This window comes from Schistocerca piceifrons, chromosome 7 (genome assembly GCF_021461385.2).
Source record: "Schistocerca piceifrons isolate TAMUIC-IGC-003096 chromosome 7, iqSchPice1.1, whole genome shotgun sequence".
NCBI classification, from domain to species: domain Eukaryota; kingdom Metazoa; phylum Arthropoda; class Insecta; order Orthoptera; family Acrididae; genus Schistocerca; species Schistocerca piceifrons.
In genome coordinates, this window is record NC_060144.1 from 321,404,216 (window position 1) to 321,423,702 (window position 19,487).

At 43.3% G+C, this 19,487-nt stretch overlaps 1 protein-coding gene across 1 annotated transcript in view; it reads left to right on the forward strand.

Annotated features, from left to right (window-relative positions):
- LOC124805661 (esterase FE4-like) overlaps positions 1 to 16,537 on the forward strand; it is a 98,185-nt gene extending 81,648 nt beyond the window's left edge. Inside the window, exons 5-9 of the mRNA XM_047266229.1 lie at positions 1,839 to 2,024; positions 5,378 to 5,598; positions 7,818 to 7,980; positions 11,278 to 11,444; positions 16,397 to 16,537. Of these exons, the coding sequence (XP_047122185.1) occupies positions 1,839 to 2,024; positions 5,378 to 5,598; positions 7,818 to 7,980; positions 11,278 to 11,444; positions 16,397 to 16,537 (878 nt within the window). The remainder of the gene's footprint in view (positions 1 to 1,838; positions 2,025 to 5,377; positions 5,599 to 7,817; positions 7,981 to 11,277; positions 11,445 to 16,396) is intronic.
- Positions 16,538 to 19,487: the final 2,950 nt, after the last annotated feature.

Sequence of the window (19,487 nt, forward strand, 5' to 3'; positions counted from 1 at the left end):
GTGAATTGCATTTCTGGCGGTTATGTTCTGCAGTTACTTCCGCTTCTGACGGGGCCGCTGAACTACGAAAGCTACGGTTTCTGTCATCGATACATCTTCGTCCGTCGACGAAGAAAAATGCAAGAATATGAAAGACTTGCACGAGATATGCTGCACCGTAGTGTCTTGAGACTGATCACTATAATGGGATGTTAATATTTGATAAGGGTGAAAGTAATGCTATTATTGCTTTTTCTTTTAATTGTCTTTATTTTTTGTTCTTGATTTCTACTAATTATGATATACTTGCGACGAGTGGACTCGTTTCCATACTAGAGCCCAGTACATGGTATGTGCTGAACAACAGCAAGATTTGAGCTTCAGAAACTTAAGATCATTGTCCCAGATTGCTTTGTTAATCGAAAGAAAAATAGATGCAATTTTTTCATTCGTTTAGAATCCAATAATCATGCCCAGTCGCCAACACCTCTCTCTACCAAAAAACGATATGCGCAGCTCGCTTTGTCCAGACATCTTGCCTAAAGAAAATGTTACAATGGTCTCCACAGCCGAGTCAGATCCACATTGTCAGTCGGCTGATGAAGATATTATCTAGCATTGAAGAATATATGCAGATTATCAGAGGTCCTCTAAGAAAAGGGATTTATCTCAATGTGAAGTGCACATCTTAGCAGTACCTGATATTTATGTTGTGGAGATCAATTTTCACTGTTTTCATACCTTACATACCATAATGAAATAACGAAACAATAATCAAGTCTTGCATCCATCTTCTTAGGAGTTTCAAACGTCGTGCCAGCCCCATGGTGGGAAGGAGTTGCTAAGAGCTAACCGAGTCACCTTCCGCGACGCGACCTTTCGGCCCTCTATGAATAGTGCCAGATGCTGGAGTCATACCTATATAAGTAGAAACCACACCAGCCGCGGCAGTTAGTGATTTTTACTCCTGACGACGATGCGTAGACGGTCTTGGTACGCTCGAGTATTTTGTCGCAAACGATGTGTCTTGAAAACTGAGAAGATCTTATTCAAGTATATTGCCGTGAAAGACTCTAACATAAATCTTCCCTCCACAGTAAGGACGTAACGCGAAATATGAGATTTTTCAAAAAAACTGCACAGAAGAAAATCACAACTCTGAGGTCACAGTAAAATGACACTGGCGTTTATAGAATTGTTTCCATGTTGACATGAAAGACTGTTTCGTAAGTTCGAGTCTGCTGTCATCTGAATAAACTGCTCTAGGCATGGTCCAAAACAATCTGGATTCATTTATTATGATAGTGAGTGTGCAGTTTTTTCCAGTATTTGACACGTTTTAGATCTCTAATAAATTTTCAATCCCACAGTCATATTTGTCCATCGTGATGTCCTTGCATGACCTGTTGGCAAATGGAACATACAGCTGGTGATGTGCTGACGAAGTATTCCATTATGTGAAGTGGTTCACTGTCTTTAATGTAAAACAGAAAATACATTTAAAAGTTGCATGTTTTGAATGAAACAAAAACCATATGCATTACATTCTAAAGATTAAAATGTCAGGGTATGACACTGTGTCGTCCTATCCAACAACTTTAACCTGCACCTATAGGAAATTGATAATATGACTCTGAGTACAGCATACAAAGAAACCATAAAGAGTCATCTAGCAGATGTAGCTAACTAGACTCCTCTGGCTAGTTTTCTGTTGTTTCTATGCTGGATTTTTTATTTTTGTTTTTCAGAGCAAAAAATTCAGAAACTAGATGATAAGGAACTTGTATATTGGATAAACAAGGTAGTTGACGTGTAGTAGTTCATATTTGAGAGATTTATGTGTTGCTGGCATGTGGTAGGTTTCATGAGCCTGCAGAACGATGACATCCCAGGCAATGCGGGCCTCAAGGACCAGGTGCTGGCGCTGCAGTGGGTGCAGAACAACATCGCTGCCTTCGGTGGGGATCCTAGCAAGGTCGCCATTTTTGGTGAGAGTGCTGGCGGCGCCTCCACATCACATCTCTTCCTTTCGCCAGCGACCAGAGGTGAGAAGCACCCCTTAAGTTATAAAGGGTATAAACCAAATGGATTCATTCAAGAACTATAAGACTTATAAACGAGATACAGAAAGTAAATATATCACCTCATCAGACGGAATTAAAATTTTTCGTCACTTCCCTACTCCACTTGTGTTTGCCTTTGAGTTACCAAACTAGTGTCATAACCTTCTTCATCAGACTGTCGGCGTTTATGTGAAATCCTTGACTGGGAAGTTTAGTCTATTTGTCATTATTGTTTACAGACATTGTTATGCACTCTGTCATTCTCTTTAGAGTTCCATCCATTTTTCTCAATTCTTTTTATAAATTTTTAAAGTTTTCTATTAAAAATATTGTAAATTAATCTGTGTTTCAGATGTTAATTGAACCCTGGATCGTACAGAAATCTGGTATCTTGGCTCTACATCAGTATTCAGCAAGAGACAAATAGTATTTTCCCCTTGAGACAGTATTTGGTGTTGTTCATCTTGCATTTAGAGACTCCAGTTTGATTTCGGTCCACAGCAGCAGCCCAACACCAATAAATTAACTAGAAGGATCACTATTTTTTGACAGTTTAGTACAGGAGAGATCTGGTAACAAAAGTTAGTGTGTGCGACTGACATTGTTTTCTGCTACTGTACTATGAAGCTCGTTTATGATGGACCTTGATTAGATACCGTCTGGATCTGTATCCTCCACCAATCTCAAAACATGCAGCATAAACGTAGTACAATTGTTACCAACGAATACAATAAAGACAGTACACACAATACATAATCCTGTCGTATCAGTAGACAGAATCACTGAATAGGCAAATCAGCGGGAAACGTGTAGTGTTGACTCTAGTATTGGAATTTCATTAAATAGTAAAGCACATGACGACTTAATTATTATTAGGTTTAATCTTAATAATAAGATTTGAGTGTAGCTAATTGAGCTAACTATTATGATTACTGTCTTATGTGTTCTCTCTGGATGCGAAAGGTGCATTCCTCACAAGGTATAACAATATGTTATAGTAAAGGTCACTTCTTTAATTAAGTCATGCTACTCTTGGAATCTCTTTAATAGTTTATAGATGGAAGGAAGTTCACACGTTGTTCAAGAGTGGTGCTGTCAATGGCTAATGGATCGTAGCTGTCGTACTGTATGTTAAAGTTAATTTGAAAACTTCGCCAGACAGGGCTAATTCAGAAGCACAAGTTCGTTCCACAAGTCCAGTGATTCATTCGATCCACAAACCGCCGCTAGTACGATTGTAACCAGAATCATTAATGTGGACAGTAACACGTCGAAATTCCCTTTTACACATGTGAGTTATATTCTCATAGTTCGGTAAAACTTATCCCTACTACTGATTATTACATTAATACTGAATCTCATCCAAAACTCGGACAATAAGTTTACAAAAATTACAAAATTTCTCCAACGGCGTCTCTTAACAATACAAATCATCTATCCAGACCCCTCTCCAAGCAGAATTAGCAGAAAGAAATTTCTATCTACGTTAATATTCCAGGAGTAAAGCCTCGTCGCAGTCCACAGTGTTCCAATTTTTGTTTTCTGAGAACTTCTATAACTCCTAATTAAAAAGACGAAATGCATTATCATTAACCCCAGATTGTATTTGTACAACTTCAGTATCTCAACATATCTCTGTAACATATCCGTGGATAACAATTGCATGACTGAGTAGTATAAATCAATGAATGTAGTTTACAAAATTTATTTTTTTCTTACCGTCTTGCTTCATGTTTCTATTCAGTGGCTTCCTCATCTGCTTATACAATACGTCAAGAGCGGCGTTTTTTAAGTACCTGTTTTCATTTCTTTAAATGTGACTGTATTTCTTCACTTTGTCGTAACACTACGTACGTCGCAACGTACTTACTTAGAAGCTGACACTCTGATGAGAGATGACGAGGGATTTGAGGTCATCCAACTCTGAGAAGCGAGCGGATGCGTACAGGAGTGAGATAGCAGTTGGGTCAGGCTGAGATTTTTCAGGTCTCTGTGATTTGAGACAGTACAAAATGAGTCCCATGTCAGGCTAAGGAGATAGAGATGGAAACGATAAGGATATGAGAATCTGGGTTGGCCTACTGGTCTGCCCTTAATGCTTCTTCATGTGTTTGCCGTGAACATCGAGAAGAGCACAGACACAGTTTTATAAATTCAGTAAGTGTAATACATAGATAATGCGGCCAATCAGTAATAAGAACAATAGCCACACCGTCCTATAACTCTCTCAGGATTCGGGCATACAGAGTAGCAACGAATGGTAGTACAGACCACAGGTCATGGAACAGCCAGATCGGGTTTTCTTAATCGAAACCTTAGGGTCAGTTGCACACTTCACCATGGAAGTGACAAACAGAAGCACGTACATGAAGACAAATATACGGATTATATCAGTGACCATAGTCCAAAGGTACGTACACGCAAGCTTTACATGTCCTTGTTACTGTGCAAGCTTACTTGAATGTAATGCTCAGTCACACAGTATCTGCCGCAGGCCGTTGTTAATACGAGGCTGCTGGATGCAACTCTTATCCGTCTGGAACTCTGATGTTTGAGGGCTTCTATATACGGTCTTTGGGCCTTTTTGCTTATACGTGTTACATGTCTGCATCGCCTTGCCTTCAATTCGCAATCAGCGAGAGTGAAATCATCAGTTCCTCAATGCATATGACCTCCTACTGAACTGACGAAAGCGGCTTGCACTGTATGTCTCCAGTAAGTTACACGATCTACTGCAATAATCATAGTTAGGTAATTCTTCTTTTCTTCTGGCAGCCTTTAATGAGTCGGCCATTATAGTTTGGTTTCTGTATATTCTTAGCGTGACGCCAATAAGCAACAGGTAATTTGAACGGAGTCTAGTTATTTGCACATTATTGCGTTTCACTCAGTCTCCAAATATATAAGTAATTGTATTTATACGAATAATTGTATTTACAAACCTAAGTCAAATCCTGTCCCACCAAAACAACCGAAACACCAATTCAAAATTGCTTTGAAAAAACGTAGAGCGATCATTGGATACTGACTAATAGGATGCGCACACAGAGGCATTAGTCGTGAGGTATCAGACTCTGTTTTAAGTGTGTTAGTCAACAGTCTTATTGATTATTACTGTTTCTTATCAAGTTTTTGTTCGAGAATCTCCGATCTTAAAACCTATTGCTCGTGAAACACAGGTAGCTGTCCTGAAATAATAGCATGATACAAAATTTAATCTTCTTACGAATATTACATACAATCAATGCAGGACAGTAGGGGATAAATTTCATTTGTGATTACTACATGTGATTATTATATGTGAGTCACCCATTTTCGTTGGAACTTCTCGACAGGGCTCTTCAGCCAAGTGATCATGCAGAGTGGAGTAGCGACGACCCCCTGGGCGCTGGCTAACAATCCTCGCGAGAAGGCATACCGCATGGCAGAGGCGCTCGGTTTCCAGGCGCAGGGGGGCAACCACACTGACGACGACGACGTACGGTTGGCTGCCTTCTTTCGCGCTGCCAACTGCTCAGACCTCATTAACGACACCTCAATCGCACTCTCGGATCTCGTAAGTGAACCATGTACTTTAATGAACAAATTACGCTCGAACCATATATTCAAAGCATATTGTTGTCGTTGTTGTCTTCAGTCCAAAGATTGGTTCCATGCAGCTCTGCACGCCAGTCCATCCTGTGCAAGCCCGTGCAACTCCATATAGCTACTGTGAATTGTATCCATTCCAACATTGTACTGTACTCAAGCCTTGGCCTTCTTCTACTGATTTAGCCCCCCTTCCCCCCCCCCCCCCCCCCCTGCTCCCTTCGATTACCAAGTTCACAATTCCTTAATACCTCAGGACACATCCTATCAATCGATCCCCTTTTCGAGTCAAGTTGCGCCATAAATTTCGTGCTTTCCCAATTCTATTCAGTACATCTTCGTTCTGTATTCAATCTACCAAACAAATTTTCAACATTTTCAACTACTTTTCAGAAGCTTGTTTCTGTTATCAAGATTACATGCAGTCCATACACACTGCCGGAAAATATTGGTACACCCGGAAAAACGACGTCGATTTTGATCCTATGACAGTATATGCCAGCTGGTGGGTGGTATAGAAAAAAAATCACTCCGCCTTCAGGCCACGAGTGGCCTACCGGGACCATCCGACCGCCGTGTCATCCGCAGTGGAGGATGCGGATAGAAGGGGCGTGGGGTCAGCACATCTCTCCCGGTCGTTATGATGGTATTCTTGACCGAAGCCGCTACTATTCGGTCGAGTAGCTCCTCAATTGGCATCACGAGGCTGAGTGCACCCCGAAGGTGGATGGTGTACGTGCTGATAATGGTTTCAACGTCGTTTGCCAACAGATAATAACAGGGCGCCATCTGTGTCTACCCTTTAAAAGGGGATTCTCGCAGGTAGAGGGCTCTGTGTGTTGCAAAAGTGTGAAGCAAGCAGGCAACCATATCACGGAGGTGCACTCGTGCTTCCTATAGCCAAATGAACGAGTTTGCAAAGGGTTAAATCGTGGCCGACCGAGTGGCAGAATATCCTCTCGTTGAACTGCCACAAAAGTTTGACGTGCTGCATCAACTGTGCAACGACGCTGGTGTCAGTGGTCACTTGTACATTCTCTCACCCGTAGGCGAGATTCTGGACTTCCAAGCAGCGCCGATTGTCGTATTGTAAGGGCACCAGTGGCAGACTGTCCAGCTACCACAACGCAGCGCTTGTGAGCCCAGACGTGTCAACACGAACTGTTGCGAACCGGTTATTAGCAGTGAGACTGCGGACACGCATACTTGTAGCCCGTCATCCACTCACGCCACAGCATCGACGTGCCGTCAGAAGATAAACTTGGAAGATGGAATGGCGTGCCGTGGTCTTCAGCGATAGAAGAAGATACTGCCTGCACGCAGTTGATTGTCCTCTGCGCGTGCGTCGTAGACCTAGTAAGCGCTGTCTCGTAGAGTTCATTGCCCATTATACACCAGCCCCATCCCAGGCCTTGTCAGATAAGCCACAACTCTCGTTCAGCTTTGGTGTTTGTTGGGGGTGGGGATGCTAACCAGCGCTCGGTAAGTGCGGGATGTTGTTAGACCCGTTTTCTCGCCTTTCTTGCAACAAGAAGGTAATATGTTGTCCCAACAGGAAATGTTCACCCACACACTGGCCGTGGAATTCAACGTGCTCTGCAAGACGTGCAGCAACTTCCGTGGCGAGCACGATCTCCAGACTTGTCTCCAACCGACATGATGGGACGAGAAGTGAGTCGTGCGACTCGGCAACCAACAGCACTTACAGGACTACGTGCACAGGTCGAGCAGGCGTGGCAAAATGTATCCGAGGAGAGTAATCGTCATCTGCACGATCGATTGGATGCCAGAGTCAATACCTAGGGGACTGATGACCTCAGATGTTAAGACCCATTGTGCTCAGAGCCATTTGAACCATTTGGTCACTGATGTACATCACAAGCAACAACGAAACAAAATAGAAGCAAGTGGTCCAGACCTCTTGATCTAATCAGGAAAATCCTTTGATATCGGAGAGCAGAATCATGGAAATACAATACAATGAATACTAGTCATTCTGAAAGAGATATTGTTAGAGCTGTAACCTATTGTCTTGTAGTTACACATTACCCTAGGTGGACTGTTTCCATACACTTGATTTTAGTAAGTTTGTACTTTAGATGATATCTTGTGACAGTTATGACGATCATTTCTTATTTATATTAACAGAGTAACTGATATCTTTGGTACCACTAAAATTTACAGTAGAACCGCTGTCCACTATCGCTGGCGTTCGTACCCGCCGTGGAACCGCCATCGGACTCGGCGGTGATCGTCGAGTCTCCAGCAGACATTCTCAGTACCGGCAGTTACAACCAGGTGCCCATAATTGTGGGCGTCACTTCCGCAGAAGGCACCGTCGTACCCACCTGTAAGTAACATGATCTGTGCACATTCCCTGCTATGCTTCGTCTACTTGAATTAAATGTGATTCACATGCCACTTTTGTAATAGTTACATATATACACTATACTGTGGTGAGCAGGGAGGGGGTGGTTCTCTTGTCTTCTTCGTTATTCTGATTACGAGTTCTGCGAAGGTCACCATGTTTTGATTCAGGTCCTGGTGGGACCCCAATTCAATTTCACAGAAAATATTCTGCGGCGTTGGCCCCTTACTTAGCTTGCCTTTATCGTTAATCTCTCGCCCACAAAAACTCCCGAGCGACGGCCAAAAAGGTAGGTATATAACAAAGGTAAAACAACGCACTCGCATAATCACGGGCTAATGTCCTTTGATTTGCTGCAGAATTCTTGAACGCTTTGTGAGCTAGAATACAATAAATGTCCTTGAGACATAAAAGCTCCTGTCCACAAATGAGCACTGATTCAGAAAGCACCGCTCGTGCGAAATGCAGCTTGCCACTTCCTACAAACCGAGGATGGAGAGCAACAGGCAGATTCCATGTTCCCAGATTTCCGGAAAGCGTTTGACACGGTGCCTCACTGTAGACACTGACGAAGGTCCGAGCATATGGAATAGGTTCCTAGATAAGTGAGTGGCTCGAAGCCTCTTTAAGTAATACGAGGGTAATCCCAAAAGTAAGGTCTCCTATTTTTTTTATAAGTACATAGACCTGCGAATATCTACAGTGGTTTACATCAGTTTACAACTTGAACATGTAGCTATTTTTCGACATAATCACCATTTCTGTCGATGCATTTTTGTAGACGCTGTGGCAATTTTTGTATGCCCATGTCATACCAGCTCGCCACCATGCTATTCAGAAAGTTATGAGCGTCTTCTTTCACCTCGTTTTCGGAGCTGAATCGCTTTATGGCCAAATGTTCCTTTAACCTAAGGAACTGGTAATAGTCACTGGGCACCAAGTCAGGACTGTAGGGTGGGTGAGTGATTTTGTTCCACTGAAACTGTTGCAGGAGAGCAACGGTTTGCCGGGCGATGTGTGGGGGAGCGCTGTCATGGAGAATGTGTACGCCCTTGCTCAACATTCCTCTTCTCCGGTTCTGAATTGACCGTTTGAGTTTTTTTAGAGTCTCACAGTATCTGTCAGCGTCAATTGTGGTCCCAGTGGGCATAAAGACCGATCTCAAAAAGCGATTGTCATGACTTTACCGGCAGAGTGTGTTTATTTGAATTTCCGCGGCTTTGGCGAAGAAGGATGCCGCCACTGGCGTGATTGTTGCTTGGTCTCAGGTGTAAAATGGTATGCCCAGGTTTCGTCACCCGTGACAATTGAGTCCAGAAAGTTGTCCTGTTCGGCTGCAAAGCGATGAAGAAATGCGCGGGAAGCATGTTGTTGCCGCATGTGGTCCTCAGTCAGCATGCGTGGTACCCATTTTGCGCACACTTTCCGGTTCGTTGAAATTCTGTCAGCGGTGCTTCGGGAAACCTCAGGAACCAAAGTGCAGAGATCATCCAGGGTGATCCGCCGATCTTGAAGCATGCTTTGCTCAACCTTCAACACTGTCTCCTCAGAAATTGACGGTCTCCCGCTCCTTTGTTCGTCGTGAATTTCGATCCGACCAGCTGCAAACTCTCTCCACCACTTACGAACATTTTTGACATCCATGCACGACTCACCATACACGTTCGTCAATTGGCGCAGTGCCCTTTGCGTTCAAAAACCGAAGAAATGCGAGCAATTCGCACTTGACGGTAACATCCAACGGGAGCACCTGTCTCAACGGCTGCCAAGCCAACACTGAGCGCCTCGGTGCTGCGTGCGCATGTTTACGCACAGCGCGTGAAGCACTCTTCATAACAGTGTGACCAATTGCCACACAAACAGAGTTCTGTACTTATAAAAAAATAGGAGACCTTACTTTTGGAATTACCCTAATACAACCCACTGCGTTGTCCTCGACGGCGTGCGTTCGTCAGTGCCCCACGGATGTGTAACAGGACTGCTCTTAATCTCTACATACATAATGATCTGACGGACAGGGTGAGCAGCAATTTACAGTTGTTTGCTGATGGCACGGCAGTCTACAGGAAGGGTTTGTTGGTGAGTGACTGTAGGAGCATAAGCTGAGTTACACAGGATTTCCAGTTGCTGTGATGAATGGCAATTTACCCTAAATACAGAGAAATGTAAGCTAATACCGATGAGTACGAAAAACAATCCTATTATGTTCTAACTCAGCATTAGCAGTGTGCTGCTTAACAATCATATCGACTATATATCTAGGTGTAACGTTGCAAAGCGATCCGGAATTAAATGAGCACATGATGTTGGTAGTAGGGAGGACGAATGCTCGACTTCGTTTTATTGAGAGAATTTTGAGAAAGTGTAGCGCATCTATAAAGGAAACGGCGCGTAGAATGCTAGTGCAACCCATCCTTGACTACTGAGCGAGTTTTTGAGATCTCCACAAGGTCGGATTAAAGGAAGATATCGAAGTAATTCAGAGGAGTGCTGTCAGATCTCTGACAGGCAGGTTCGATCAGCACTCGAGAATCATGGAGGTGCTTCGGAAACAACGCTATTTTCGCGAGGGACTACTGCGAAAATAAGGGAACCAGCATTTGAGGCCGGCTTCAGATCGATTCTACCACTATCAACGTGCGTTTCGCGTAAGGACCACGAAGATAAGACGAGAGAAATTAGGGGTCAAAAGGAGGAACGGAAATGACTAGTAATGGTACGTGGTACCCTCAGCCCTGCACCGCACAGTGGCTTGAGGAGTATGTATCTAACTGTAGTTGATAAAGCAGTCGGTTCACAATAAAGTTCGATTACTGCACACTCCTGAATAATGCTAAACTCTGAGCCATGTGGATATTGGTCGTCACAGCTGCTTCAGTTGCCAATATCGAGAGTGGACCATGGAAAGTTCTAAAGCCTTTAATGACCTTCGTAGGGCAGATCATAATACTTTTCATTTATTATCTTGTTGATGTTTGTTTACGTTGTCTGTGATGAATCTTCATGTAGTATTGACATGGCAAGGAAAAAGATGAACGAAAATAATTAGATGCCAGTACAGACTGTACAGACTATATCTCAACAAACTCCCAATAGACCACCAGACTAACGTGTCAATCTGACATTGATACTTCGGGAATTTAAAGAAACATGTAAGTGCACGCCACAGGAGTCAGAAACTGTTCATCCCTAGTCCTGTAGAAGCTGCTGGACGCACATTTTATGGACTTGTAGCGCGCAGAATCCGGGTGCTACTGCAGAACTGTCTGTTTGTTCTAGTGACCGAAGCAAAGATCGCGGACTTGAAGGAGAACTTCACGATGCTGATCGGCTCCCAGCTGCCGCTGCCCACGGAGGAACAGCGGACTCGTGCTGCGGAGCAGCTGCAGCAATTCTACTTTGGGGACGAGGGCTTCTCCACGGACGACATGCAAGCCGTTATTGATGTAAGTATATGTCATTCACCACTCTACTGTAGCAGAGAAATCTTCTAAGGTAGTGCTGAGATGACGTCAGTCTCAGAGTCGATTTGAGAGGCAAACTTAGTTTGCCCACTTGGAAGAACCACATCCTCAACAACAAGTTGAGATTCTAGGCTTCTGAAAACAAAAGAAATGTTTCAAAAGAGTTGCGTGCGTATCTCTACCTGAGGACCAACTTGTTTGGAATGGTTTGGATTGTAACATGAGAGGTGCTCATTAAATCGATAATCATTAAATGGAGTTTATTGGTAGTGTCGTAGAAAATACAAAATAAAAAGCTTGTGCTTCCTTAATTCTGTTATCTTGTATGTAATATAATAATACGAGCAATACATGACGGAGCCTCATCATTCTGATAGGCTCTGAGCACTATGGGACTTAACATCTGAGGTCATCAGTCCCCTAGAACTTAGAACTACTTAAACCTAACTAACCTAAGGACATCACACACATCCATGCCCGAGGCAGGATTCGAACCTGCGACCGTAGCGGTCGCGTGGTTCCAGACTAGAACCGCTCGGCCACCACAGCCGGCTCATCATTCTGACTCTCCGTAGGGAAATCACGACAAAAATTACTGTGTAACTCACAACTTTTAAAACGTTTCAAGAGTTCTTATTACAGAATGAGTGAAACATTATCTGAGTTAGTATTTTAAAAAGGGGTAACCATCATTTGTCATTACAATGACAATAATCCATCGAAGTTTATTGGTCCCGTGTTATTTGTAGACAATAACCATCAAACTCATCGCTACATCCAACACAAACGATTGTAAACAGGAATGACCTTTCTTGCATAATATTTAATCTCGTGTATCACCACAGAAAATGGATTTGAGATCGATCGCCGCGACAGTCCTGACAATAGTAACAAGGTTCCTGGCTTCTCTCTATTCTCATTTAAGTAGAAACGTCCAGTATCGTACGTAAAAGGGTCGTATTGAATCGTAGTAGGGTAAGAGATTAATCCGTAATATATTTGATCTTCATGATAAAAGCACACAATGGAAACGCACGTGATTACATACGATGACGAACCATTCTATTGCGATTCAATACACATTTCGGATTTTAGTGCATTTCTCAAATGCTTCTGCAGCGGGGGAGTCTTTCAAGGGGTGACTCAAACTGAAGATTAATTCCCGTAGAAATCAGTTGTTTGTTACACAAAATTTCAGTTCAACATAAAGAACGACCTTATCAGAGATAAATCTTAGATTACTGTGGTCTTCTATAGACATGAAAAGACATTGATTAACTTAATTACATTGATCAGCAAGAGCACTCCTCGATAATAGGTGGGATGTAATTTACACTGGAGAGAAGAAAGCTCCAAGATGAACATGCCCTTTAAGAATTTAATTATTCCGCTAATACCTGTTCAAGGAAAGCATCACCCTGTATGTGTGGGTTCATTCTATTCAGGATAACTGGTGTCACACGATTATTTCAGAGGCTAAGAATGGATAATGGAAACAGACCACTCACGTCAGCAAAGTTAGTTAACTCAAGTAAAATTCATTAGAAGAGCTTTATATTATTGATATGGATATTCAGTATGCTCTTAGAATCGAGTTCTCTCTGGTAAAAGGAATTATTAACCGTAAAACACCGCTTTGTCCCCACGTGTTCTCCAGCACCACACAAAGGATGGACATGATCCTACTAAACGTTTGCTTCTAGAAAGATAACAACCAGATGGCTTATGAATCATAATGGTAAAGCTCGTTTACAGCGACTGAAAGAAGAAATAATAATTAGAACTCAAGATTACTAAGGATCGTATGTTGTGACTTGGCAAGACAGCCAAGCCACTATGAGGTAGCCGAAAGGCACGCGTTTAAGCTCACGCAGACTGGCGTGAGGTCTGGAACAAGGTAAAGTAATTATACTATCAAGAAAAGTACGTAGCTGCTGGAATACTTAACTTTAATCCATAATTGGTGAACATCTGTCTGACTGTACATGCATCACAAGATAAATGGCAAATGATAATGGCGCCTTGCTAGGTCGTAGCAAATGACGTAGCTGAAGGCTATGTTAACTATCGTCTCGGCTAATGAGAGCGTATTTTGTCAGTGAGCCATTGCTAGCAAAGTCGGCTGTACAACTGGGGCGAGTGCTAGGAAGTCTCTCTACACCTGCCGTGTGGCGGCGCTCGGTCTGCAATCACTGATAGTGGCGACACGGGGGTCCGACGTATACTACCGGACCGCGGCCGATTTAAAGGCTACCACCTAGCAAGTGTGGTGTCTGGCGGTGACACCACATCGTACATGGGGCACTCATTCATAAAAGATACAAAGTCCGCTCCACTACTAGAATTTCGTTGCCGTTAAGCATTTCGTTCAATCATTACTCCGCTAAACTAAGAGCACTGGCTAACTGAGGCAAGACATGGAAGATATCGACAGATAGGACAAAGAACAAAATATGAACACAAGGCCTTAATTTGAACACGAATCTATTGGTGTTCAGTATTCAGCGGGAATACTATTTACCAGAAACTGAAAATGAAAGCGCTGATACTTTCAACTAAGAACACCTTCACTCACACAACTCAATCCGTCTTATACAAAGACCATTTTCCAAACGAATCGCCACACTCACACGTCGAAGTCTGCAGGAAGAGAGACCGCAAAAAAAAAAAAAATCTAGGTTCCTCTCGTCCGTTGAAAAAGCGGCCTCCCTTTTTCCTCAAGGGCCCTAGGCTAGTCAATCGAGTAAAATAGAAAACCGAGAGAGCTCACAATCCGCGGTGTTTTTTTCTTCTTTTTTACTGGTAAAACGGAAAGACGAGTAACGCTCAGGATTCGCTTCACGTTATTTTATTGGAGCTCAACTGAGAGGAAAGGAACATAAGGTTGGTGTGGACACTATTGTGAGAAGGAAACTTCTCTGATGTACTCGGCACACACACCCATGCTTCCACATCACGCAGATAAAGAAATCAGGACCTGGAAATGGAAAAGGAAGAGGCTGCTCATCTCAACAGAAAATAAAACAAAACGAATCATTGCATACTTGTCCTAAGCATCGTCGTGTATTGAAGATATGATAGTGAGAGCAGTAAAACAGCGCCACTATAAGGCCATGAAACCATAAAACTACGGAAAGTCATTGAAGTATAATTATCTCCTTACCAGGGCTTTAACATCACTAACATATTACGGCGAGTTTATATTTCCTACATTCTTGTCCTCACTGTTTTACTGCCTCCTCTACCTGAATAGATTTTCAGCAGTGTTCCACCTCTCATCACCTTTTCTCCCTTAAAAATTTGATTTTATCTACTGCGGAAGTCAGGATTTTCATACTACTGTCTAACATTAAGATAAAACAGCCACTGATCGCAAACTGTTTCATTTGCCATAACTGGTTTCGATTCTCTGCCGCGAGCACCGTCAGATTACCCTGCACACAACGGGATTAAAAGTACGGATCGGTAACACAGTCAAACACCAGTGGCTGTTTATCTGAATACTATTTACAACGGACACTACGTCCTCGGTAGGCCATGCCTGCGTTTGCTACTATAATAATTAAAGACTTCTGAGAGCGTCGAAATAATGCAGTGGGTTCAATCCAAAAGATTACCTTCATATTAAAGACTAAAATTAAAAATTTTTGGTATATGCTTTTGTGCCTGTATGTTAGTGGGATAGTTTGTGGTCGTGGGATATATGTTGTAAACAGCAGTGGTAAATGTATATTGCGATAGATGCCTGCAGAGTTGTCAAATCATTAACAAAGTGAGAAATGACGCACTTGCTACAAAAAAAATGCGATAAGGCTAGTACGAATACTCTTTTCGTCAAAACAGAATAGTAAGTTAAAATGGCATGGTGAAAGCACGATACGTCCCACCTTACAATCTTCATTTATTTTACTGTAATAAAATTTTCATTTCACTTACTGGAAGAGCGTGAATTTATAACTATCAAGGGTTTTATTAACAACGCTGACGCACAAATCTAGGAACCAGAAAGTGAGGGCAGCTGAAGAACGACAACATTCACAGCGAGCTCAGATGGCGACGGACGACCACAGAATCAATTTCGACTCATAATTGCCATCTGAAAATAGTGAGAGGTACCGCGAAAGACAGACAAAGCATTATGTTTCCGATTCCTAGTAAAGAAAACATACTATAAAGACTGCTAGGATAGACTCTGTTTCATATGCCGAAAATGCGCTTATTTTTTTGTCTTTCATGTTTACGTCAGAGTATGTTGCCCATCGCTTTCCCAGTGAGTGATTCTGGAAGCTCTGCGTTTCATTCATCTGGGGTTGCTGTTACCGTCTCGTTGGAAGATACGAAGATAAGTCTTTTGCGGTCCGTCAGGAGGTGGACATATGGAAGAATTCTGTAGAGATCTGTGAGGAAATCGATCGCGCTCTTTTCAAAGGAATCATACCGGCATTCATCTTCAACCATTTTGGAATACCACGGAAAACATAAGCATGGAGGACCGGATGGAAATTTCAGGCGCTCCTTCTCCCTAATGGCAATTAAGTGGCTTAAGCACTCCGAATAAGCTGTGCTTCCCCTATATTGGTATTGTAAGACTTTTCAAATGGCAAACATGCTTGTTGCGAAACGCCGCGCGGAATCAGCCGAGCGGTCTCAGGCGCTGCAGTCATGGACTGTGCGGCTGGTCCCTGCGGAGGCTCGAGTACTCCCTCGGGCATGGGTGTGTGTGTTTGTCCATAGGATAATTTAGGTTAAGTAGTGTGTAAGCTTAAGGACTGCTGACCTTAGCAGTTAAGTCCCATAAGATTTCACACACATTTGAACATTTTTTTTGTTGTGAAACACTATCAGGACAGATGTCTCTAGTGCTACTTTGTATGTGTTGATGCAATTAACTGCTGTCTCCCAAGTATTTCTACAACGTAACTGTTTATTTGCAGCTGTTTTCAGACTTGTACTTCATACAATCAGCGGACTCCTTCGCTAGGACCGTAGCCAACTCCAACAGCCTACCTGTTCACTTCTATTTCTTCGAGTACAATGGAACTGGCTCTACAGACTATGGTATGTGTTTGTCGTGAGACGTTACTGTTGCATGTAAATATATTATGTTCCTGAGAAGCATAATGATTACATTTAGTGTGGTATTAATGACGGGCCGGCCGGTGTGGCCGTGCGGTTCTAGGCGCTTCAGTCTGGAACCGCGTGACCGCTACGGTCAGAGGTTCGAATCCTGCCACGGGCATGGATGTGTGTGCTGTCCTTAGGTTAGTTAGGTTTAAGTAGTTCTAAGTTCTAGGGGACTGATGACCACAGATATTAAGTCCCATAGTGCTCAGAGCCAATTGAACCATTTTTTTATTAATGACGTAAAAAGTATTACCGAAAATTTCGTAGTTCTGATAAACAATTTATTGCAAGGAGTACCTCCTTGTGTGCAGTATTACTCTTACAACGTGTCACATAATCCTAATCCAGAATAGCTTTAATTACTGGGTAATACTGCTAGTTGTCTAAATCTATAGCATTTTCCTTTCAGTGTGACGTATTACTCAGTACATAGTTGTCAGTTTTGTTACTTCGAATTTCATAAAGCAATATAGTAGAGACTGAACCTAAATAACTGTCAGCCAATTGCTTTAGCCTATGCTACTCACGCGCATATAAAGGATGAGCCTTTCCATCGTTTCAGAACCTCCGAAGCAACGAATATGACCCTGAAACAATCCAACATAAATAAAATAAAAGGCGGTAATGTTCCAGAATGCTACTATAAATGTTGCTCGACGTGTTAGATTAACAATAGGTCTATTTCGGCAAAATCGTCATCTTCAGGTTATCTGCAACTAATTACGCTTTGTTAAAATTGTAACATCATAACTAATAACAACTTTATTTTACTTTAATTATTGAGTAATAGTGCTAGTTGTCTAAATCTATAGCATTTTCTTTTCAGTTTGATGTATTACTCAGTTCATAGTTGTCAGTTTTGTTTCTTGGAATTTCATAAAGCAATATAGCAGAGACTGAACCTAAACAACTGTCAGCCAGTTACTTTAGCCTATGCTACACACACGCATATAAAAGATGAGCCTTTCTATATATCGTAACATTATATTTAATAACAACTTTATTTTACTGTATGCTAGTACCTACTTCTATATTGCAACGTGGCGCAGTCGTTGGCTTATAATCTTACTGTTGCGTAGGTCGTTTCCAACTACAGCCAAGTTTTTAAATATCTGTCTTAATGTCTGTTAATTGCAGTTGTTCGCAGATGTAAGCTAGGCCTTCTATCGTTTGTATATACACTCCTGGAAATTGAAATAAGAACACCGTGAATTCATTGTCCCAGGAAGGGGAAACTTTATTGACACATTCCTGGGGTCAGATACATCACATGATCACACTGACAGAACCACAGGCACATAGACACAGGCAACAGAGCATGCACAATGTCGGCACTAGTACAGTGTATATCCACCTTTCGCAGCAACGCAGGCTGCTATTCTCCCATGGAAACGATCGTAGAGATGCTGGATGTAGTCCTGTGGAACGGCTTGCCATGCCATTTCCACCTGGCGCCTCAGTTGGACCAGCGTTCGTGCTGGACGTGCAGACCGCGTGAGACGACGCTTCATCCTGTCCCAAACATGCTCAGTGGGGGACAGATCCGGAGATCTTGCTGGCCAGGGTAGTTGACTTACACCTTCTAGAGCACGTTGGGTGGCACGGGATACATACGGACGTGCATTGTCCTGTTGGAACAGCAAGTTCCCTTGCCGGTCTAGGAATGGTAGAACGATGGGTTCGATGACGGTTTGGATGTACCGTGCACTATTCAGTGTCCCCTCGACGATCACCAGTGGTGTACGGCCAGTGTAGGAGATCGCTCCCCACACCATGATGCCGGGTGTTGGCCCTGTGTGCCTCGGTCGTATGCAGTCCTGATTGTGGCGCTCACCTGCACGGCGCCAAACACGCATACGACCATCATTGGCACCAAGGCAGAAGCGACTCTCATCGCTGAAGACGACACGTCTCCATTCGTCCCTCCATTCACGCCTGTCGCGACACCACTGGAGGCGGGCTGCACGACGTTGGGGCGTGAGCGGAAGACGGCCTAACGGTGTGCGGGACCGTAGCCCAGCTTCATGGAGACGGTTGCGAATGGTCCTCGCCGATACCCCAGGAGCAACAGTGTCCCTAATTTGCTGGGAAGTGGCGGCGCGGTCCCCTACGGCACTGCGTAGGATCCTACGGTCTTGGCGTGCATCCGTGCGTCGCTGCGGTCCGGTCCCAGGTCGACGGGCACGTGCACCTTCCGCCGACCACTGGCGTCAACATCGATGTACTGTGGAGACCTCACGCCCCACGTGTTGAGCAATTCGGCGGTACGTCCACCCGGCCTCCCGCATGCCCACTATACGCCCTCGCTCAAAGTCCGTCAACTGCACATACGGTTCACGTCCACGCTGTCGCGGCATGCTACCAGTGTTAAAGACTGCGATGGAGCTCCGTATGCCACGGGAAACTGGCTGACACTGACGGCGGCGGTGCACAAATGCTGCGCAGCTAGCGCCATTCGACGGCCAACACCGCGGTTCCTGGTGTGTCCGCTGTTCCGTGCGTGTGATCATTGCTTGTACAGCCCTCTCGCAGTGTCCAGAGCAAGTATGGTGGGTCTGACACACCGGTGTCAATGTGTTCTTTTTTCCATTTCCAGGAGTGTATTATTGTGGTTTACAACTAATCCAGCGATGCTGTATGATTACGATTTATTTATTCATTTGTTAATTATCTATGGAGTAGTATTATAATCTTTGTTACGTTTTTGTAATGTGTATATTTCTCTGTTTTTGTTTTATTACAACTAGCCCGAATCGAGCTGTAAGATTTCAGTAAAGTGATTTAGAAACTATTTATGTTTTAGGTCCGTTTGTTCGTTTAATGTTTTATCAGTGTCTGTATGTGAGTGTATAAAGATTTCGATTCCTTCCAAAACACAATGAAAATCTTACATATAACACA